Source organism: Hyperolius riggenbachi, chromosome 3 (genome assembly GCF_040937935.1).
Source record: "Hyperolius riggenbachi isolate aHypRig1 chromosome 3, aHypRig1.pri, whole genome shotgun sequence".
NCBI classification, from domain to species: domain Eukaryota; kingdom Metazoa; phylum Chordata; class Amphibia; order Anura; family Hyperoliidae; genus Hyperolius; species Hyperolius riggenbachi.
In genome coordinates, this window is record NC_090648.1 from 169,379,151 (window position 1) to 169,397,087 (window position 17,937).

Genomic DNA, 17,937 nt, shown 5'->3' on the forward strand with positions numbered 1-17,937 from the left:
GGCTATCACTGGTTTAATGTAATCATTCATGAATTATATCCGGTGATATCTGATCCGATTCTGCTACACTCGCTGTTCAACAACAACACTCACCTTGCTGTAAGCAATGACATCAAAGAGCTCATTGACTTGTGCTGTAGTGTTCACTTCTTCTTCTATTGACAGTGGGTGAGAAGAGACCAAGGCATCAACTGCCATCGCTTTGTGTACATCATACAGTATAAACAGGTCTTTCTGAAATAGGGAGATAGCAAGACAGTTCGAGAGAGTTTAAATTGAACTCATCAATTTAAAGCCATTTAGCTTCAGGAGGGTTTGCAGAGTTGTTTTTAAGCCACATACAAAGCCATTTAATTTATTTTTAAATAAATAGAAAACAACGCCATAGCCCATATGCAATTAACTTTTTTTTTCTCCTGAGTTTTCTCCTAGGAGATCATTTTTCATCTTCTATTTAGATTAACTTTTCAGCACTTTGCAATTAAAAAAGGACCAACAAGTAGATGGAAAAGTACTATCAAAACTATTAAGTATTTTCTTGCTTGCTGATGATTTAAAAGACATTTTATTGAATTAAGTTTGAAAATATTACCTAGTAGAAAACTCACTAGAAAAGTGAATTGCATATGGGCCCATGTGTGATTGGTGTAGAGCATGCACCCTGAACAAAAAAGATTACGGTATGTATAATGTGTTATTTAGAGCCTGTATAGAGCATGCTATACTTTAAAGGCAAATAGAAATAATAGAAATAATAATACATACATAGTTCCACATGGGTTCTGCACTGTCCACTCCGAGATATTCCACATAAGTGGCAAAGCCTTCGTTCAGCCACAGATCATTCCACCATCGTACTGTCACCAGATTCCCAAACCACTAAAACAGAAGCATTTACCATTACCGAGGGAAACAAGCAAAGCACTATTAAATGACTATTAAAGGGTTTGTCTACAAAAACTTAAAGGAAAATCTCTAATTCTATTGTGTTTTCTGAGGGATCAGTTTTATCTACGTATATTTTCATCATCATTTTGAAAGTGTTTATGTAAAAATAATGTAAATTTATTGAGGCTCATCGATTATTTCTAGATGAAAAATACTCTGCTGGCAGAGCGGAGGAGGGGTGTGCAGATTAGTGTAAAAGGACTAAAAACACAGGATGGTGAAGAAAGTACTCCTGTACTGGGTCTAGGGACTGTTTAGAACCCCAAACACACAAACACATTTTTTTAGCCTTTTCCTTCAAAGTTTTCTAGTTTTCTACAATTTAGGCACCTCTGCAACTACCGGTACTCTACAACAACCCTCCCAATACACCCTTGATCTTGAACACCCCATGCCAGATCCTACCCCCTGACCCAGTGTCTAATCACTAATAATTAAATTGTAGAGATTGGGCACAGGAACAGCCAATATGTCTCACAAAGAGCATTGGCTCTAAGTGTAAGTATAAGTGAAAAGTGTAACACAATACAGGAGCACTGAAAAGTTAGGACATATTTTGGAGCACAGTGGAAAGCTGAGGCACACTTTGAAGGGTAACAGAAAAGCTGATACACTGCACGGTAACACTGAAAATCTAGGAAACAATACAGGAAGCACTGGATAGCAGAGATGGAGTATAAGAGCACTAGGAATCAGAAACACAATGGGCTACTAAAATCTCTTAGCAAACTAATATTAGCATAGACCAGAGGGTGGAATCCAGAGGTCTTTCTTGTATGGGGCCTAGAAAATCTAATTTCAGCCATGCTGTTAGATCACTGAACGTATGGCTGCTGCACCTCCAGTACCCATGTCTTGACTTCTCTAAGCGTGTTGCCCATGCCACTCTGTAGGGGACAGTTATCAAAATATTGGTAGGAATTTAGAAATCTGTGCAGAACTGTCTCAGGCATCTTAAAAAACATCACTAAATAGTGCAATTTCCTTCTTAAACTGTTAAGCTGGCCATACACTAGGCCGATTCCCCGCCGAATGACAGCAGATTCAATCACTGGGATCGAATCTGCTGTGAAATCGTTAACGTTAATGCTAAATTTCGATCTATTTCGTCCCTAAATAGATCGGTCCCGTCGATCGCTCCGTGCGGGAAATTACCGGGATCACTCCGTGCGGGTAGGGAGCGCGTCGCTAGCGGCGTTCGAGTGCCCGACGATCGACGCAATACATTACCTGCTCCACCGGCGCGACTCCCCAGGTCTCCGCTGTCTTCTTCTCCGCGCTGGTCTCCGGGTCCGGTAGGCTTCACTTCTTCCTGTCCCGGCAGGAAGTTTAAACAGTAGAGGGCGCTCTACTGTTTAAACTTCCCCCAGACAGGAAGAAGTGAAGCCTGCCGGACCCGGAGACCAGAGCAGAGCGGAGAAGAAGACAGCGGAGACCGGGGGGAGTCACGCCGGCCGGAGCAGGTAATGTACGCGGGGGGGGGGGGGGGGGGGGTGAGTGGCGGCAGCACCACCACCACCACCACGGATTGTGAACGGTTTCAGGCTGAAATCGATTCACAATCTGTTTGCAGTAAAGGCAGCCATACGATCCCTCTCTGATCAGATTCGATCAGAGAGGGATCTATCTGTTGGTCGAATCTGATGGCAAATCGACCAGTGTATGGCTACCTTTAGGAATATGAGGAGTTAGGGAGGTTTCTCAGACAGTGCAGTGTGTGAGGGAAATTGTTGCTACGGTAACCAATATATCTATTGTATGAGTATTGCAACAATGCCCAGCACTTGAAGGCTTAAGCACAAAACAGCTTTACAGGAACCTGGCAAGGGGGTTGGGGGGGGGGGGGGGGGTCCCTTCACAAATCATTCCTAGTCTTCACACTGCACAAGCTGTGTAGAAGTGCTATCAAGCACATCTTAATAAGTGGCAGTTTAGGAATGGATTTTCGCTTTCCTTAACTGTAGTGCAGTTTTAGAAATTCACACTAAACTGCCGCTATTAAGTAGTATTTAAGAAGTTTTTTTTATTATAATGCAGAACAGTTCCTCCTGCTGGTTAGAACTGTTTAAAGGAAACCAGAGATTAGATAAACTAAAAGATTTATACATACCTGGGGCTTCCTCCGGCTGCCAGAGAGATAGGTAGAGGGCGCACTTCTCTTGCACAGGCTGGCTGCGACTGGCTGAAGTTACGGGACCCGGTACCAAAGAGAGAGAAGACTGAGGATGGCGGTGTGGAAGCAATCCGTGCGCATGGGGCTGGAGGAAGCCCCAGGTATGTATAAAACATCTAGTTTATCTAATCTCTGGTACACTTTAAGAAAAAAAAACTGTCAGTAATGCTTTGATAAATCTGGCCCTATGACCCCACCCATTTTCCTCCTTCCCCAGGTTAGGTTCATTTTGCATGAAGGTTTTACAATTGCTGCATATTATTTTCGAAAAATATTGCTATTGCATACTGGGTGAAAATATTACACCTACTTGCATCCTAAAGAGGCGATACAACAAATAATAGCACAATGAGGAAGACATGGCTGAGAAACCTATGAAATAGTTACCTGATGAGCAAGTTCATGAGCTATCACTGTGACCACCCTCTCCTTGTTTTCAATGGAAGACTCCCTGGAGTCCCAGAGAAGAGCAGTTTCTCTGTATGCTATCAGCCCCCAGTTCTCTTGGGCCCCAGCGAAGAAGTCAGGTATGGCAACTTGGTCTGCATGAGGGAAGATACTGTTATACAATACAGACTGGCCATCTGATTTGAACACTGCCCACCGTTTCTTAACACATCGGATGTACAATGGAATTTACATATTTAAAAAATGTCAGCACTACATCAATTCTAGAATGCCTGCTAAATATATTTCACAGTTCTTCTAAAATCTATTTATTTGAGAGAGAGAAGGGGAACTTCTTATATAGTGTTATTGTGAATACAATTGCTCTTACTGTGACTTTGACTGTTAATAGGCAGGAATTTTTTTCTTTTTATTTAGCTTAAGTTCTCCATTAAAGTGTATCTACATACTTCTTAACCACTTAAGGACCCACCCTTTACCCCCCTTAAGGACCAGCGTTATTTTTTGTGATCTGTGCTGGGTGGGCTCTGCAGCCCCCAGCACAGATCAGGTTTCATGCAGAGCGATCAGATCGCCCCCCTTTTTTCCCCCCTATGGGGATGGTGTGCAGGGGGGGTCTGATCGCTCTGGTGGGCAGGCTTGTTGCGGGGGGGGGGCACCTCAAAGCCCCCCTCCGCGGCGAAATTCCCCCCTCCCTCTCCTACCTGCTCATCCCCGGTGATCGGGGCTGCACAGGACGCTATCCGTCCTGTGCAGCCAGTGACAGGACGTCCCCTGTCACATGGCGGCGATCCCCGGCCGCTGATTGGCCGGGGATCGCCGATCTGACTTACGGCGCTGCTGTGCAGCAGCGCCGTACAATGTAAACAAAGCAGATTATTTCCGCTTGTGTTTACATTTAGCCTGCGAGCCGCCATCGGCGGCCCGCAGGCTATTCACGGAGCCCCTCGCCGTGAATTGACAGGAAGCAGCCGCTCGCGCGAGCAGCTGCTTCCTGATTAATCAGCCTGCAGCTGGCGACGCAGTACTGCGTCGCTGGTCCTGCAGCTGCCACTTTGCCGACGCACGGTATAAGCGTGCGGTCGGCAAGTGGTTAAGAAAAAAACTATTCTTATGCTAGGTACACACTATGAGATTGTCTGGCAGATTTACTGTCAGATTATTTCCAACATGTCCAATTTGATTTCCGACTATTTTCGGATCAATTTCCTATTGAGGTGAACGGAAAATGGTAGGAAATTGATTGGAAAATTCTCCGAAATAGATCAGAAATCAGATCGGACATGTTGGAAATAATCAATCTCACAGTAAATCTGCCAGAAAATCTCATAGTGTGTACCTAGCATTAGGCTAAGTTCACAGTGGGACGTTGCGTTGCATTCATTGTATAACAGGAACACAAAGTGAAGGAGCAAAAATGGCCTGCCGCATGTTACGGCCGCGTTGCATCCACCGGCGTACCTACTGGGGATGCGACCCCCTCAGCCGCAGGGGGGCCCGGGGCTGCTCTGGGGCCCGCTCACTGTGCGCGGGGGGAGCGCTGCTATGGACCCCCCAGCAAGGTGCTCAACTGGCCGCAGCGTCTGATAGACGCTGCGCCAGTTCATTCCCCGCAGCCCCGCTCCAGCAGCCTGCATAGTCTCCGGCAGGCAGAGCAGGGCTACGGCAAGATGGCCGCCGAAGCCCTGTACTGGAGACTATTTGTGTCTCCAGTACAGGGCTTCGGCAGCCATCTTGCCGTAGCCCTGCACAGTGCCTGTCAGCGCGGGAGATGTGCTTCAGTGCACAGGAGGATCGTCGGGGAGCTGAGAGGCCTGGAGAGACTCCTGACAGGTAAGGAATGTTTTTTTTACAAGGGCATTTTTTTTCTGGTGTCTGCTGCCCACATTACGATATTCTGGTGACTGACTGCTGCCCACATTAGGATTTTCTGGTGTCTGCTGCCCACATTAGGATTTTCTGGTGACTGCTGCCCACATTAGGATTTTCTGGTGTCTGCTGCCCACATTAGGATTTTCTGGTGACTGCTGCCCACATTGCGATTTTCTGGTGTCTGCTGCCCACATTACGATTTTCTGGTGACTGCTGCCCACATTGCGATTTTCTGGTGAATGCTGCCCACATTACGATTTTCTGGTGTCTGCTGCCCACATTACGATATTCTGGTGACTGACTGCCCACATTGCGATTTTCTGGTGACTGCTGCCCACATTGCGATTTTCTGGTGACTGCTGCCCACATTGCGATTTTTTGGTGACTGCTGCCCACATTAGGATTTTCTGGTGACTGCTGCCCACATTAGGATTTTCTGGTGTCTGCTGCCCACATTACGATATTCTGGTGACTGACTGCTGCCCACATTAGGATTTTCTGGTGACTGCTGCCCACATTACGATATTCTGGTGACTGCTGCCCACATTAGGATTTTCTGGTGACTGCTGCCCACATGGCGATTTTCTGGTGACTGCTGCCCACATTGCGATTTTCTGGTGAACTCTGCCCACATTACGATTTTCTGGCCCACATTACGATTTTCTGGTGAACACTGCCCATGTTACGATTGTCTGGTGAATGCTGTCCACGTTATGATTTTCTGGTGAACGCTGCCCACATTACGATTTTCTGGCCCACATTACGATTTTCTGGTGAACACTGCCCACGTTACGATTGTCTGGTGAATGCTGTCCACGTTACGATTTTCTGGTGAACTCTGTCCACATTACAATTTTCTGGCCCACATTACGATATTCTGGTGAACGCAGTGCCCACATTACGATTGTCTGGTGAATGCTGTCCACGTTACAATTTTCTGGTGACTGGTGTCCACGTTACAATTTTCTGGTGACTGCTGCCAACGTTACAATTTTCTGGTGACTGCTGCCCCCGTTACAATTTTCTGGTAACTGCTGCCCACATTACGATTTTCTGGCGAACTCTGCCCACATTACGATTTTCTGGTGAACTCTGCCCACATTATAATTTTCTGGCTCACATTACGATTTTCTGGTGAACTCTGCCCACATTACGATTGTCTGGTAAAATGCTGCCCACTTTACAATTAATTTACAGTGAAACGCTGCCCCATTACGATTATTTGGCACCTATGGGGGGGGGGGCCCATCCAAATATTCGCAGGGGGGCCCAGTGATTTCTAGTTACGCCCCTGGTTGCATCGCATACTGTAAAGAATAGCGAAGCATACCGTCCAATAGAAAGTGTGCCTCACAAACTTTGCTATCGTATACGATAAGCGGTAATGCACTGAATGCAGTTACCATGCCTCAACCCATTGTACCGCAACGCTCCCGCCAGACTATGAAGCCGCATAGGTGGTGCATAGCTTTGCAGTAAGCTGCGTTACCAAGTGGCTTTTACACTGCACCACAGTACACCACTGTGAAAGGGGCCTTGTGAAATAATTTCTATACATTTCCCTCTGGGGACACAGAAAGCAACAGCAACCAGACCTCTACCACTTTAACACTAAAAAATAACAAGGCAATACTGTATTTGTCATTTCTTTTTACAAGTGGTAAAGAATATTGTTGGCGTTTATACTGTACAATATAGGAGACTGCTAGCCAGATAGATAGATGAACATAGATATGTTGTGCAATTGCAATAGAGCAAAGTATTCAATCAACTCAACAAACACGCACCTGATTTTGGGAGGGGATAAGGAATTTTATAATAATCTTCAAAAAATGTCAGCATTGGCCCCGTGATTGCGAGAGCATATTCTCCTTGGCTCTCATCTTCAATGGCTTTCTTTCTGCCCCAGATTTTAATCTAGAAAGTACAAGTAAATATCACTTCAAACCACTGAAGATACATAATACTTTGTATAGGATTTTGGCTACTGCTTTGGGATGGCTGGAAAACATCAAGAAAAATATTTGAAAATCCTAATCTGATGACGTTTGTGAGCATGTGATAGGCGTATCATGTGACCCATGTTTATGATGTATCATGTGACCCATGCTTATGACGTATCATGTGACCCATGAGTCTAGGCATATCATGTGACCCATGTGTCTAGGCATATCATGTGACCCATGAGTCTAGGCATATCATGTGACCCATGAGTCTAGGCATATCATGTGACCCATGAGTCTAGGCATATCATGTGACCCATGAGTCTAGGCATATCATGTGACCCATGAGTCTCGGCATATCATGTGACCCATGAGTCTAGGCATATCATGTGACCCATGTGTCTAGGCATATCATGTGGCCCATGAGTCTAGGCATATCATGTGACCCATGAGTCTAGGCATATCATGTGACCCATGTGTCTAGGCATATCATGTGACCCATGTGTCTAGGCATATCATGTGACCCATGAGTCTAGGCATATCATGTGACCCATGTGTCTAGGCATATCATGTGACCCATGTGTCTAGGCATATCATGTGACCCATGAGTCTAGGCATATCAGGTGACCCATGTGTTGAGGCGTATCATGTGACCCATGTGTCTAGGCATATCATGTGACCCATGTGTCTAGGCATATCATGTGACCCATGAGTCTAGGCATATCATGTGACCCATGAGTCTAGGCATATCATGTGACCCATGAGTCTAGGCATATCATGTGACCCATGTGTTGAGGCGTATCATGTGACCCATGTGTCTAGGCATATCATGTGACCCATGAGTCTAGGCATATCATGTGACCCATGAGTCTAGGCATATCATGTGACCCATGAGTCTAGGCATATCATGTGCCCCATGAGTCTAGGCATATCATGTGACCCATGAGTCTAGGCATATCATGTGACCCATGTGTCTAGGCATATCATGTGACCCATGTGTCTAGGCATATCATGTGACCCATGTGTCTAGGCATATCATGTGACCCATGAGTCTAGGCATATCATGTGACCCATGAGTCTAGGCATATCATGTGACCCATGTGTCTAGGCATATCATGTGACCCATGAGTCTAGGCATATCATGTGACCCATGAGTCTAGGCATATCATGTGACCCATGTGTCTAGGCATATCATGTGACCCATGAGTCTAGGCATATTATGTGACCCATGAGTCTAGGCATATTATGTGACCCATGATTCTAGGCATATCATGTGACCCATGTGTCTAGGCATATCATGTGACCCATGTGTCTAGGCATATCATGTGACCCATGTGTCTAGGCATATCATGTGACCCATGTGTCTAGGCATATCATGTGACCCATGTGTCTAGGCATATCATGTGACCCATGTGTCTAGGCATATCATGTGACCCATGTGTCTAGGCATATTATGTGACCCATGAGTCTAGGCATATCATGTGACCCATGTGTTGAGGCGTATCATGTGACCCATGTGTCTAGGCATATCATGTGACCCATGTGTTGAGGCGTATCATGTGACCCATGTTTATGAAGTAGGCCAGCAGTGACCTCCACTCACCATCTCATCACCAATGTATTTGAACTGAGAGATTATGAAGGCCACTGTATATGAAGACATCTTTGGGGTCTTGTCAAATACTGTGACATTCCATTGTTGACCGTCCCATGTTTCAGTGGTAACACCTAGAAGAAATCAATAATCATATCAGAAAATAGGTGACGCCAGCTTTGAGAAAAGTTAATGAAATTAGCAACAGCAATTATTATTTTCAAAATTAAAAGCTACTTTTTTAAGTTGACAGATATTGCATCTGTGATTACTTAAGGGGCAATACAGCGAAAAACTGTAACATTTAAAATATGTGCAAACATATACAAATAAGAAGTACATTTTTCCCAGAGTTAAATGAGCCATAAATTATTTTTCTCCTATGTTGCTGTCACTTACAATAGGCAGTAGAAATCTGACAGAAGTGACAGGTTTTGGACTAGTCCATCTCTTCATAGGGGATTCTCAGCAAGGCTTTTATTCTTTATAAAGATATTCCCTAAAAAGGATTTAAACAATGAAGCTGGTCAGCTTCCCTGAACATGAACAATTCTCACATTGCTTACTGCCACTATACTTATAATGTGCTTAACTTGTAATATTTACACTGTCTGTCCTTGTATTGTTTTTGTTTGTGTTTGTTAAGCAACTGCCAAGACAAATTCCTTGTAGGTGCAAACTTACTTGGCGAAAATAAATAAATTGATTGATTGAAATTGATTGATTCTGCTCGCTACACAGTTTTTTGGGCAGTTGGACAGAGCAACTGACATTCACTAAGTGCTTTTGAAAAAAAATATATCCCTGAGAATCCTCTATAAAGAGATGGACTAGTCCAAAACCTGTCACTTCTGTCAGATTTCTACTGCCTACTGTAAGTGACAGCAACATTGGAGAAAAGTAATTTATGGCTCATTTTACTCTGAAAAAAATGTACTTCTTATTTGTATATGTTTGCACATTTTAAATTTTACAGTTTTTCGCTGTAGTGCCACTTTAGTGCCAGCCACTGATCACAAACTCCATTACATCACCTGCACACATTGCATGGTGTATAGCTAGACTCACCAAGGGAACCTGAGGTGAGAGACCAGGGGCGTAGCAATTCCCATAGCAGCTGCTATGGGGCCCTTGAGCAGAGGGGGCCCAGATAGTACTTGATTTATTCACCATTACCTTTCTTGTGTTTCTGCACCCTCTGATGTTGTCTCAGTGCCCATGAACTATATGCAATGTAGACTGCATGAGAGTGTAAATTGATCAAAAGGGTAGGGGGACATGGCATTGCTCAAGATTGCCTACATCTGATGGCCCCATGAAGATTTTGCTATGGGGCTTCATAATATCTAGCTATGCCGCTGTGAGAGACACATGGAGGCTGACATATTTAGTTCCTCTTTAACAATGCCCATTTCCTGGCTGTCCTGCTGATCCACTGCCTATAATACTTTAAGCCATAGACCCTGAATGAACTGCACAATGCATGAAAAATCAGCAGGACCACCTGGAATTGTTTAAAAGGAAATAAATATGACAGCCTTTCTCTCCACGTAAGGTTCCTTTTTTATAGTTCAAATGGCTTTACTTAATCAAAGAGAATAAACAGCACACCAATAATACAGAAACAACATCAGACTTATCGGTACATAGTACAGAAAACTAACAAACAGCAAGGATATTGCAGGTCACATGCATGCATATAATTTGAGAGGATCACACACAATTCAGTGACGGATTAGTTGCACAACATTCAGACATCCTCAGATTAACCTGAAGTTTCCACTACAGGTACTGGGGCTCTTGAACTTAATTGATCACAATATGCAGACGAGACCTGCCAAATATTATTTCACTTGTCCAGATTATCCAAAGATGCATAAAACAATCAGTCAGAGAGCTTAATCACATTCATTCGATCCGTAACCATTAAAATAGATAAATTGTACGATTTCCATTTGGAAGCAATGGCCCACCAAGCAGCCAGTAGTAAATATCTGTAGAGTTTCTGGCATGTATTAGGCAACTTAGAGTTTGAGGTAAATAATAAAACCTGCTTTTCACTTATTGTAAAGGCAAAAAGAAAGACAGGTGAGGCAAGGGTTTGCCAGTCACTCCAAAATTTTTGGCTATGGGGCAGTCCAAAAGATATAGGAAAGAGTACCTACATTTCCACTGATAGTTCACGCTGCACAGCTATAGGGGAGCAGCGTTTCTGTATAGTGCGCCTTCACCTAAATGGTTCCCTATCAGTCGAGTAAAAATTATAAAGCTCCGTACACACCGTAGATTAAACTCAGCAGAGGGGGTCGATAATAACTGCTTCTGATGAAAATCTAGGATCTCTACAACAGCCCCCAATATACCATGGTGTGTCATCAAGAGACCATCCTGGTGTGTCAACTTGGCCGAGTGCTGGCCTAAGGCATTGTTGTCCCCAAGAGGCGTCACTAGGGATGGTGTCGCCGGGTGCAGAAATTCAAGGTGTCAACCCTATTTTACCCCATGAACCTCCAATCTCATGGATAAAAAAATACCTTTTTTGGGAGTAAAAAAAGGTCTCAATTAATATAGCTTTACTCCACTTCCCCTTAGACTGGAGGTTGGAGTCACCCCCTCTGCAGGGGCCACTGTGGTCCCCATTCACTCCGCTTGGTCTTTGATGCTCTTTATTCACCGCTCCGTTGGCCCTCCTGCATAGCAAAAGAGAAGTACATCAGTATAGCCATGGCCCTGCACTGTTGCCCTATCGCTGCCTGGCAACATGCCTCATTTGCAGGGCCGGATTTACCATAAGGCACTGTAGGCACGTGCCTACAGGCTCCTGATGATGGAAAGGCGGCAAACACACCTCCCTTAGCGCCTCCCTCCCTCCTTCCCTATGCAGAGCCCCGGGCAGAGTGTAAATGTGAGCCTACTCACCCAGCTCTTGACATTCCACTGACAAGATCCCTCTTCAGTTGGGGGCACAACTAGCTACTTAATATTGAGGGCACCTCTGGCTACTTAATGCTAAGGGACACCTGTAGCTACCTGTGACAGGCAAAGGAAGTAAGGGAGAAGTGACAGCTGGGCCAGTCAGTACACTTGCAGTGCGGTTTGGTGGGGATTTGTAGGTTCATGGAGAGCAAACTCAAGGGCGCCAGGACATCTGTGCCTATAGGCTCCAGTGATGTAAATCCAGGCCTGCTCATTTGTGTGAACTCTTGTATTGTGTTTATTGAATGTTACCTCATAGCATGACTGGATTAACCGTCATGAAAGCATTTCATATTCATTTGTTTACTGTTTATTTACCTAGCATACAATGCATTGCTCTTATCCCTGAGTGTCTGGTAGGAATAGAGAGGGAGGGAGAGGTAGGCTGACCCCTGGCTTCAAACTGCCTGCCATCCCGAGGTTCACAAAGAATCTATGTGCTTTTTTCTAGCATACTTATACCATAAGAGTTTAATATCTATAAGATATTGGCATACCAGCGGACATAATGACAACACATTTGTGGACTTACTGATGGGGTTCATATTGGAAAGTGCAACGTAGTCTGGCTTGTGTCTGATTGTGATGTTGAAAGTTGCTTTTAATGCTGGCTCGTCAAAGCATGGGAATGCCTTCCTTGTCAAGGCTGCTTGCATTTGGGTGGTGGCAATGATCCTGTGAATGAAAAATACATTAGCTAGAGTGCCATCTACTCTAGTGTAAACTGTGAAACGGAGACCTATTATTAAGCTATATGTGATCTATCAGGTAAAAAAGCCTTTCTTGGTCAAAGAAGGAAGAGATGTGCACCATCCAGACACAGTTGCAGCGTATTTATTTGTAATCCACAAGTGAGAGCAGAAGCAATCTGACTGCCTTTGACTTCACACATTAGGAAAAGTGATTGCCCTGAGCCATGCAGAGGAATTCAAGAAGTGGATGTGTGGGCACTAAAAGCTGTTCATAATGGCATTTTCACATGAATCACACACTTGTTCACATGAAGGCATGGCACAGGAAGAAGGGAGGTGGTTGGGCTAAACAAGCCCGCCGTTGGCACCCATCATCCACTACCAACATGCATAGCACCCCTGACACCGCCCGTGCCTCCTACACCCACCGGATAAGGGACAGTGAGTTTCCTTAATTAATTAAATGAAAATGGCTGTTAATTTCCAAATTATCTTTGTACTAAGTTAAGTCCCTGTACCCTAATACAGAGTTCCCCAACCCTGTCCTCAAAGCCCACCAATAGTACCTGGTTAGCAGGACCACACATCTTCTCTGGTGGAGTATTCAGTGTCTGAGCAGGGCTGATCAACTAGCTCTCTAGATTTCCACAAAACATGCACTGTTAGTGGGTCTCTTGAGGACTGGATTGGAGAACACTGTCCTGATATATCAAGGTGTTCCCCTGTCACCCTGCACAGCGTGCACAGAATAATGCTTTTCCTCTCCCTTACCTCGCTGGTCTTGCTAGGCCATCAGTGATTCTCTACCCTCATCCACCCCATACCTATTGTAATGTAACAGCAGAATGACCCATGAAGGGGTCTGGTATACATAAATTCTGCTTTCTAAATGCTGAGTTGCAATGTTAAGCCTCTGCCTCCTGAATCTTCGCCACCTATTGCCTCTATGTCTTTTTATGCCTTGTCTCTGCTGTGCTGTATTTTTGCCTTATTCTGGAAGCCACACTCATTGGCCACACATCATTGCTGATTTGAGCACACTTGGTGAAACAGCAGAGTCTCTGGTGGCTGCAGGACCACTGGGGGAAATTTATACCTGTGACACAATTGGCTATGCGGCAAGAGTGAGGATGGGACCAATCGGGAGTCAGTGTCCCTCATGGGCATTGCTAGCCCTATTTTTTGGGGGGGGGGGGGGGCCCGTGCACCCAACATGTCCTGGGGTGCCCCCAATCTATTTCCAGGGCTTCCCGCTGCCCCCTCCCAGCCGTCGCTGCCCCTCGCTGTCCCCGCTGCCAGACAGCCAGCAGCATCAGACCTCGATCAGCGGGCGACCAGTTAGAGCGGGCGCTAGGACCTAGCGGACACCGCTGATATGCGGAAGTGAAATCACTTCCGCATATACAGGTGGTGCGCCCGGCGCCCGCTCTAACAAGTTGGGTCGCCCGCTGATCGAGGTCTGACACGCTGTCTGTCAGGTGAGGGGGGCACCTGTCACTCACTACCTAACTGGGGGTCCCTGTCACTCACTACCTCACCTGGGGGGCACCTGTCACTCACTACCTAACCTGGGGGGTGCCTGTCACTCACTACCTAACCTGGGGGGGGTGCCTGTCACTCACTACCTAACCTGGGGGGCACCTGTCACTCACTACCTAACCTGGGGGGCGCCTGTCACTCACTACCTAACCTGGGGGGCGCCTGTCACTCACTACATAACCTGGGGGCGTCTGTCACTCACTACCTAACCTGGGGGCACCTGTAACTACTAACCTGGGGGTCCCTGTTACTACCTAAACTGGGGGGTGCCTATCTCTACCTAACCTGGGGGCTCCTGTCACTACATACACTGCGGGGGTCCCTGTCACTACCTGAACTGGGGGGCACCTATCACTACATACACTGGAGGCTCCTGTCACTAAATGAGCTGGGGGGCTCCTGTCACTCCCTGAACTGGGGGGCTCCTGTCACTACCTAGACTGGGGGACCTCCTGGCGCTACCTTAACTAGGGGGGCACCTGTCGCTACCTAAACTATCCAGGCCAGCCAGCCCAGCATCAAACCAGCCAACCAGCACAGAATCACTGTCAAAAAGGCCACAGGATCACCACCAGTCAGGCCAGCATTTACTTCAACCAGCCAAGCAAAGCCCAGCATTACCGCCAGCCAGGTCACAGCATCACCACCAGCCAACTCAGCCACAGCATCGGCCACAGCATCGCCGCCAGTCAACCCGGCCACAGCATCACTGCCAGGCCTTTCAGCCCACACATCATCCCCAATCCAGCCAAAAACAGTATTGCCAGGCACAGCAGCCAGTAGAGGAGAATTCAGAAGCCAGGTGAGAGGTGTCTACCATATTAAGGGGGCATTCTGCCTATTTATGTGAAAAGCTGTCTATTTATGTGCCTCATGACTGCTGAATTTGTCTTGTTGGGGGCCTCATGATTGCTAAATTTGTCATGTTGGGGGCCTCATGATTTGTTGGGGGCCTCAAGATTGCTGAATTTGTCTTGTTGGGGGCCTCACGATTGTTGAATTTGTCTTGTTGTGGGCCTCATGATTGTTGAATTTGTCTTGTTGGGGGCCTCATGATTGCTGAATTTGTCTTGTTGGGGGCCTCATGATTGCTGAATTTGTCTTGTTGGGGGCCTCATGATTGCTGAATTTGTCTTGTTGGGTGGCACATGATTGCTAACTGCAAGACTATGGGAAAAGCTGAATCATCATCATATGAGACAATAGCATTAAACCTACTTTTTTAGCTTTTTAACACAGAAAATAAAACTAGGAGGCTCTAAAAAAAATGAATACATTTTTTCAGGAGTAGGATGGATGAAATTGTTTATCTTCACAGTTTATTTTCAACTTGGATTTTCCATAATGGCCATGTATGTGTTAAAACATTTGTACAGTATTTAGTTAACCACTTCCCGACCGCCGCATGTACAAATGGCGGCCGGGAAGTGGATCCCGCAAGGACCGCCGCATGTACAATTAGCGGCGGTTCTTGTACGGGCATGGGCGGAGCGTTCGCGTCATTCGTGACGCGATCAGCCACCGGCGCCTGGCTCCGCCCCCCTCGCGCTGTAACCCGCCGGCCGTTCGGAAGCGCCGGCGGGTTACTAGCACCCGGATCACCGCATACAAAGTGTATAATACACTTTGTAATGTATACAAAGTGTATTATACAGGCTGCCTCCTGCCCTGGGGGTCCCAGTGTCCGAGGGACCACCAGGGCAGGCTGCAGCCACCCTAGTCTGCACCCAAACACACTGATTTCCCCCCCCCTGCCCCCTGATCGCCCACAGCACCCCTCAGACCCCCCCCTGCCCACCCCCCAGACCACTGTTTGCACCCAATCACCCCCCTAATCACCCATAAATCACTCCCTGTCACTATCTGTAAAAGCTATTTTTTTTTTATTTTCTAAACTGCCCAGAACGCCCTCAGACCCCAGCCCTGATCACCTCGCTAGTGCATTGCTTGCATCTACTCCCCCCTCTAATCACACCTTGAGACACCCATCAATCACCTCCTGTCACTCCCTAGCACACCTACCCATCAGATCAGGCCCTAATTTGCCCCGTGTGGGCTCCTGATCACTCGGCCAAACCCTCAGATGCCCCTCAGACCCCCTTCCGATCACCTCCCCAGTGCATTGATTGCATCTATTTTCCCCTCTAACCACCCCCTGAGACACCCATCAATCACCTCCTGTCACCCCCCTAGCATTCCTATCCATCAGATCAGGCCCAATACAACCTGTCATCTAAAAGGCCACCCTGCTTATGACCGGTTCCACAAAATTCGCCCCCTCATAGACCACCTGTCATCAAAATTTGCAGATGCATATACCCCTGAACAGTCATTTTGAGACATTTGGTTTCCAGACTTTGTTTTCTAGACTACTCCTCACGGTTTAGGGCCCCTAAAATGCCAGGGCAGTATAGGAACCCCACAAGTGACCCCATTTTAGAAAAAAGACACCCCAAGGTATTCTGTTAGGTGTATGACGAGTTCATAGATTTTATTTTTTGTCAAAAGTTAGCGGAAATTGATTTTTATTGGGGTTTTTTTTCACAAAGTGTCATTTTTCACTAACTTGTGACAAAAAATAAAATCTTCTATGAACTCGCCATACACCTAACGGAATACCTTGGGGTGTCTTCTTTCTAAAATGGAAATACATATATAAATTATTAGGGAAAGGGAGGTGCTGAAGGGGGTGTGGCTAGAAAACACTAATTCAGTGCACTCCCTCCTTCCCCTGTATGTATTTGTCAGCATGCACACAGCTTATGCTGGTGTATGCGCATGGTGCACATGGACACATAACGTTAGCTCCCTTGTGCGATTGGTAAGATGCACCGTCTTTCCCAGGAGAGGAAGTTAGGATGTGTGCTCCTAATCCATTGATAGTTTGATGCAATGAATGTGTTTGTATGTCTGCACTATGCATGTTACAGGGCCAGAGTTAGGACACCTATGTTTACCTGGGTACTTCTGCGCAGTATAGGTGACTAAGCATAAGAATGCATTCTTCTGTGAACTAAAACCCTGGCTTTTAATTTAGCTGTAGGGATAACAGTTGTGCCTGGATGAGTGAATCTGTGAATGCATTTGTTTGAACATTTGCATGTGAGTGTGCGAAGGGTTAATAGATTTTTGCTTCTTTCTAAAATGGGGTCACTTGTGGGGTTCCTATACTGCCCTGGCATTTTAGGGGCCCTAAACCGTGAGGAGTAGTCTAGAAAACAAATGCCTCAAAATGACCTGTGAATAGGACGTTGGGCCCCTTAGCGCAGCTAGGCTGCAAAAAAGTGTCACATGTGATATCGCCGTTCTCAGGAGAAGTAGTATAATGTATAGGAACCCCACTAATGACCCCATTTTAGAAAGAAGACACTCCAAGGTATTCCGATAGGAGTATGGTGAGTTGTTTTAATGTCAGCACAGAAAGTTAAAAAAATCATTTTTTTGCCAAAATTCATGTCTTTTTTGATGAATATAATAAAAAGTAAAAATCGCAGCAGCAATCAAATAGCACCAAAAGAAAGCTTTATTAGTGACAAGAAAAGGAGCCAAAATTCATTTAGGTGGTAGGTTGTAAGAGCGAGCAATAAACCGTGAAAGCTGCAGTGGTCTGAATGGAAAAAAAGGGTCTGGTCCTTAAGGGGGGTAAAGCCCGCGGCCCTCAAGTGGTTAAAATTGCTGTTGCCACTTTGCGATAGATAAGTGACTTTTGGGTTGCAGTTTGGGCACTCGGCCTCCAAAAAGTTCGCCACCACTGTCCTAATCTAATGTCCCACCATTGCTATAAATTTGTCT

General features: G+C 45.9%; 1 protein-coding gene across 2 annotated transcripts in view; it reads right to left on the reverse strand.

Moving 5' to 3' along the window:
* LOC137563141 (aminopeptidase N-like) overlaps window positions 1-17,937 on the reverse strand; it is a 62,643-nt gene that overhangs the window by 39,992 nt on the left and 4,714 nt on the right. For both annotated transcript variants that reach the window (XM_068275239.1, XM_068275238.1), the window contains exons 2-7: window positions 12,447-12,589; window positions 8,948-9,072; window positions 7,189-7,318; window positions 3,509-3,663; window positions 766-879; window positions 94-234 (exon numbers count right to left, since the gene is read on the reverse strand). In XM_068275239.1, coding sequence (XP_068131340.1) covers window positions 94-234; window positions 766-879; window positions 3,509-3,663; window positions 7,189-7,318; window positions 8,948-9,072; window positions 12,447-12,589 — 808 coding nt within the window. The remainder of the gene's footprint in view (window positions 1-93; window positions 235-765; window positions 880-3,508; window positions 3,664-7,188; window positions 7,319-8,947; window positions 9,073-12,446; window positions 12,590-17,937) is intronic.